Source organism: Cryptomeria japonica, chromosome 4 (genome assembly GCF_030272615.1).
Source record: "Cryptomeria japonica chromosome 4, Sugi_1.0, whole genome shotgun sequence".
Lineage (NCBI taxonomy): Eukaryota > Viridiplantae > Streptophyta > Pinopsida > Cupressales > Cupressaceae > Cryptomeria > Cryptomeria japonica.
This window is the reverse complement of record NC_081408.1, coordinates 625,313,419-625,320,125: the sequence shown is the minus strand read 5'-3', so window position 1 is coordinate 625,320,125 and position 6,707 is coordinate 625,313,419. Positions and strand designations below refer to the sequence as shown.

Below are 6,707 nucleotides of genomic sequence, written 5' to 3'. Positions count from 1 at the left end.
AAACATCATATACTTAAAAATTACTTAAGATTTTAAATTTTTTAAATATATTTCAATTATGTTCTAATTTTTATCTACATTATAATAACATATAATTTCTTAGTTTAGCACCATTGTAAGATACAAATTAATAATTGAAATAAATATTTATTTAATTACATCAAAGGCATATTATATCCACATATGAATGGAAAAACATCAATTAAATGCATGAAAAGAAAAAAAGAAAAAAATTATTATTTTTTATTTAATTTATTCTCCTCCAATACACTCAATTATCTTGTTTTAAATTATTTAATGCTAATTATATTTTCACTTCCACATCTCATTTAGTTTTGTAAAAAGTTTAATAAAAATATTAAAATATTAAAATAATAAAATATAAAAAAATACTTTAATGTTAATTATAATATCATAACATAATAACAATTTAATATTATTTACAAATAAAAATATAATAAATTTTTAAATGAAATAATGAACAAACATTGTATATTTCAACACACTTTACCTATATTCCTCTAAAGATAGATATGCTAATTATAAAAATTAAATAAATTAAATTAACAAACATAGATTTATTTAAAACTCATTTATCAATATATCTTGATTTTCAAACAATAAGAGAATTTTTTAGAGCAGCTGTTAATCTCTACACAAAATGACACTGTAGATTTGCAAATTAATTTTTGACCAGATTTTTTTGTGGATTTATCATAAAAATTTACAAAAATATAAACTATATGAAATGATGTTTTGTGTGAATTCCTTTTGTTTACACCCCTAAAAAAAGGAGACATTTAGACACCCTTATTCCCAAATGTGAAAATGATTCAGTCAACATAATAAAGTCTTCAGATTCGAATATTACGATCATTATCACTTCTGTGTAGAGCCCACTGTAAATTTTCCCTCCGCATTATTTTCAAATCGGGCAAAGTCTAAACTCTTCCACCGTGATCCCAGAACCAAAAGCAGCATCTAAAAGCTTTCATCCATGATCATAATCGTGATCCTAAACCTAATAAAAATTGTCACGCATACAGAAAAACATCGGTTCCTTGCCTGCATTTCAATTTCAAGGTTCTCAGAAATCTATCACAAATTTTCATTTAATTGCAGGTCCAATCTAGAAGAATGCAAAGCATTTTTTCCGAGCCATACAAAATACTTATCCAGGGAATCTGAAACCGAAGAAAAAAGCTCCAGCTTACAGACAAGAATCAAATATCTTACAGAGAAGCGATGTCGATAGGCATCGTAGTAAATAACGACATCAACACAAGGGCGAAATCAATCAGAGGGCAGATTTTGTGACATCCTTTGTACCTTCCCATACCCAGTGTTCCCCAAGCTGGCCCGGCAATTCTCACAGCCTTTTGCACCATCCGTGAAGAGATAAAACTCCCTTTTGTGCAACTTGTACAGCTTTGACGACTCTCCAGACGATTTCGAGGAAATGTCATATGGAGGTGCTTAGCGGCATAACCTTGCCGCTCTCAAATTAATCCACTTCGTTTTACAGACGCTTACTGAACTTCAAATCCCCTGAATTCAACAAACATGAGACCTACACAGCCATTTCATCAAACTAGGGTAAACAATTCGTTCTACAGACGCTTGCTAAACTTCAAATCCCCTGAAAATTCAACAAACAAGAGATCTACACAGCCATTTCATCAAACTAGGGTAAACAATTCGTTTTACAGACGCTTACTGAACTTCAAATCCCCTGAAAATTCAACAAACAAGAGACCTACACAGCCATTTCATCAAGCTAGGGTAAACAATTCGTTTTACAGACGCTTACCGACTTCAAGTCCCCTGAAAATTCAATAAACAAGAGACTTACACAGCCATTTCACCAAACCAGGGTAAAGAAAGAATATATATATATATATATATAGAGAGAGAGAGAGAGAGAGAGAGAGAGAGAGAGAGAGAGAGAGAGAAAGAAAGAGAATGTACAATAAGCATTAATTTCCCCAATCCAGCCTTACCTGGACCTCTTCCGAGCCATCAGTAACCCGTTGAACTAAAAAAGAAAAAATATTTAAAAACTCGGCAGCTCAGCAGCGGGAAACTACAAATCCAAAATAGAGGTGGTGTCAAAAGACACCGTAACACAACCAAAAGCAGGGCGAGAGACAGATCAGCCTGAAGTAAACTTAGTTACAGCCTTTGTGCCCTCCGACACAGCATGCTTGGCGAGCTCACCAGGGAGGGCCAATTTCACGGCCGTCTGCACCTCCCTTGAAGAAAGAGTGTCCCTTTTGGTGTACTTCGTCAGCTTTGAGGACTCTCCGGCCAATTTCTCAAAAATGTCATTCATGAAAGAGTTCATGATGGACATGGCCTTGCTGGAGATGCCAATCTCAGGGTGGACCTGCTTCAACACCTTGAAAATATAGATCTTGTAGGTCTCCACGCTCTTCTTCTTCCTCTTCTTCTTATCACCTGCAGGCTTGGGACCCCTTTTACCGCCCTTAGGAGGAGCCTTCTCCTTGGGCTTCTTCTCTGCAACAGCAGTGGGAGTCTTTTCCCCCACTGTTTTCCTTTCCTCCGCAGTCTTCTTCTCAACTGGCTTCTTCTCTGCCTTAGGTGCCATTGATTCCTCAGAAACCTTCACAACAAAAAAATACAGACAGATATGCTAATCGATTCAGATATTGCAGTGCAGACTGATGATGAGATTTTCCATTTCCGTCATGGTTATATATTTTGCTGCGTCCTCTTTTTTGATTGGTTCAATACATGCACCCCGGATCGTGATAACGTGTAATCGCTGTCGTCCATCTCTAAAGTAAAATCAACGGTCAGAGTTCAATTTTCATTTTTGAACCGCTTATTCGCGCTTCCCATTCGAAATGGACTCGAGATGACTAAGGCTATGGTTCTAGGTCCCTGAATTCGACAAAATGATCTAGTAATTATGTTAATGAAGGAGGGTCATCTTGATCATCTGGTTCCCCAAACATTATAAGGGATGGAATTATCAATCGGCTTTCAGTGAGTGGGAGCAACAACTTCTTCATTTTCTTATGTGGGTTTTTGGGTGCAAATCGAAGAGATGGCTAGTGACAGATGGAGGAACTTGCTAATCTCCAACCAATCTGAGCTTCATGCCAGACCATCCTCCATGAATAGCATAGTTCCTAGGATTCTAAGACACAGAGCCACAAGAATGAGATCCATGGTCTCCATGACTGTTTCATCGGGAAGAATGGTTGCATCCACACCAATGCCCACAATGAGATGTGGATGAATATTTTTTATTGCATACTAAAGCTATCGTTTGCACTCATGTTCTTATGCATATTCAAGTGCAAGCAAGTTGCACTTGAATTTAATACGTTTGTAAAATAGATGTGTGTGTGTGTGTGTGTGTGTGTGGAGTTTCTCTAGAGCTAAGAACCAATCAAGTAGACTCGAACCCAAGTGTGTGGAGTTTCCCTAGAGCTAAGAACCAATCAAGTAGACTCGAACCCAAGACCTCCCATTTAGGTGGCTTGCAGCTAACCACTACGTTGTAAGGTCATCCCCGAGAAATATTTATTTTGTTGTCAAATTAATTAATAATTATTTTAATGTCAAGGTGCTTGCGCTCTAATGGCAAAGCCATAAGGTTGTCAAGATGGAGATCGATGTTTGAATCCCCAAATTGACATCTAGTGTTGGATTTCCAAGTGGCGACTCTTGGACTTTCATTATGGCCTCTAAGTTGATATGAGATGATTAAGTGGCTTCTTAGTGGAATATGTTGATTAGTGAGGAGGTCCCTCTTGTGATCTCCATCTTCACAACTTCGGTTGTGGTTTATGGAGCAAAAATATTATATTAGATTTATTAATATCTAGTAAATAAGTATTTTGTATTTATTTTTTAACTATATGTCAGCTATGTTTTGTTTAATGTATGTGGTAACATTCATCCCCTTAATGTCATTGTATAACGTCTCTAAACATAATTAACGAATTCAATAAATAAGTTGTAATAAATGGATATGGGAAAAATGATATTTGTTAGATTTTGCAAGAAGCAAGAACCGAACTAGGATCTAATGTCAATCATAGATCACATATATCTTCACTCAACAGATGATCAAAGATCAAAATAGTGCAATGAAGACAAAATTTGAAATGAGAGAGAATAGAAACAAAGCAAGAGAAATTGGTGAATACTTTTAATATCCTCACCGAACTAACTGGCCCAGTGAAGGTGAGAAGAGAGTGTTGTATATATAGCAAAAATAGGACATATACATCTAAGAGGTAAATTATCTCCTACTACCCATAAAAGGTGGGAGGTTTTATCTAGTTGGCAAATGATGGGTCCTAGCAAATAAAGTCGTGTTAGATACTCATATACATAGACATCCTCTAAAGGAAGAAGCCCCCATAAGAGGAATAACCCCCTAAATAAATAGAGAAAATTTCCCCCAAAGTAGAGAGAGAGAGAGAGAGAGAGAGAGAGAGAGAGAGAGAGAGAGAGAGAGAGAGAGAGAGAGAGAGAGAGAGAGTATGAAAAAGTAAGAATTCCTTGTTGAAGTAGAGAGCCAACGATAGTTGCTTGAAACTAGTTGTAGAAGATGGTCCACAATCATCAAGCAATGTTCCTCCCCTCAGGAAGAAACAAAACCAAAGATGAATGCAAGATATCTTCCCACTCCCTAGAGGAATATGTAGGGAGAAATCTCAAAATGAATGATGTCTCTAAACTCTACTCAATGGTGTCCATGTTGATACTGAAAGTTGTCATGATCAAATTAGGCATTCTAGGCCACACTACTAGAAGTTTTAATCCATAATCTCCCAAAAACTTATTTAAAACATTATCCAAAGACTTGAATATCTACTCCTCCAATGTTGTGCCGAAGTATCTACACTCATGTCAAACTGCGAGTAATGCTCATATAGAGAATGAAGAAGAGGACCATAGTGTTCCTTCACAACAAATGAAGAAGAATCATCATCATCAAAGATAAGATATATGCAATAAATAGTGTCTCCCAAAGCTTCAATATGTGACTCCATAAACAAGTCTGGAATGTCTATCAAGAATTTGTTCATATCAAAAAGACAATGTATGTCCTACTACAGAGAATCACAAGAAGCTTTCGATAAAGCAACTTTGAACTTGGAAGAAGCAATAGGTGTATATAGGGTAACAATAAACTAATCATCCCAAGAGGATGTGTCCACACAAGATGGGCATTAAAATCTTTAGTATCATTTGCAAGAGCCCAGTCATCCAAGGAAACATCACTTTTAGATAAAGATCCAATGTCACCATACAATTGTTAGATGATGGACCAAATAGTGAAAGGGCACTCAATGCACTTTGTGCGATGTAGAGTATCCTCATAAATAGTAAGACATATTAGTCCTATTGTCACTAAGGATTGCACCCAAATGCTAAGCTCCAAAGCTCAAAAAACTTGTGCAACATGGGGACATCCTCAAGTTGTGGGTGACTTGTAGCGAGGATGAACCTCCAGATTATGTGTTGATTCCCTTAAAATACCCCCTAAAAACCGTTGCACTTGACTGGAAAAGGCATAAGGAGATGACTTGAATTGAAATTCTACTACTACCAAGAGGTGATGCACGAAAATTCTAAGATTTACTTGCTTTCCTACACTCACAATCAACTTCAATTAGAGAAGCTTGTTTGTTCACGACTCGAATCAAATTCATGAAATGCATAATTGATTTACGAGAAGGTTTGTATTCAGTTTTTGCATGAAGGAAAACAATGTTTCATAACTTTTAACTACTGGAATCAACCTAACACAACTTATAACATTCATTTGACATGAATTATCCCCTTCTAACACTATATAAGTGAGATATTCAAAGGATTCGTAAAGAAAAACACAATAAACACATTGTATCATTCATCCACAATACTAAACAAGATATATTTGGGAAGGTGATGTTGCTTCTTTATTGAAATTGAAAGGATTTCATTGTTACAAACTGAATATCACTTTTGAAGTTGAAAAATACTGAGTTATGATGCTTTCTTCCTTTATTGTATGTTGAAAGTAGAAAATAAAGAACTGGGAAGAAAGAGAAGTACATAAGAAGTTTATTAAGAAAAGAGCTCTCCTCAACTAAAAGATAGAATTGATGATGAACTACACCCCTTTTCCTCAAACTCAACTTCAACTGGTGGTCTTCAACCTTGATTTTGTGATGTCCCCATCTAAATAATCAAAACATGATGATGCCTGCTTTAAAATAGAATTTAGTAATAAATAATAATATAATTAATATATATATATATATATATATATATATATATATATATATATATATATATATATATATATATATATATATATATATATATATATTTAACCAAGTAAATGAATAAGATGAACTAAATAAAATCTTAATGATAATAATAAACAAGATTTAATATATAATTTACATTTATTAAATATTAATACTAACTTCATATTTATCAAATAATAATATAAATTTTATAAATTTTTTTTTTTTGATCGATAACATTATGTATTATATTGCTTAGAATAGAAAAGTATTACATCCAAAGAGCAGATAGACTATCTGCAACACAAAGGGGTCACGCCCCTACTACAAAAAGGAACCCAAAAAGCACCATCCCACCATGACCCACAACCACAAATAGGGTCTCATACATATACAAAAAACCACACATAAAACCCTGACCAACCCAAA

At 34.8% G+C, this 6,707-nt stretch overlaps 1 protein-coding gene across 1 annotated transcript; it reads right to left on the bottom strand.

Annotated features, from left to right (window-relative positions):
* Window positions 1-1,646: 1,646 nt before the first annotated feature.
* Window positions 1,647-2,672, bottom strand: LOC131079055 (histone H2B-like). The gene has a single exon (XM_058016937.2). It carries the CDS (start codon window positions 2,606-2,608, stop codon window positions 2,153-2,155), a length of 456 nt encoding a protein of 151 aa, XP_057872920.1. The 5' UTR covers window positions 2,609-2,672; the 3' UTR covers window positions 1,647-2,152.
* Between the last annotated feature and the right edge of the window lie 4,035 nt (window positions 2,673-6,707).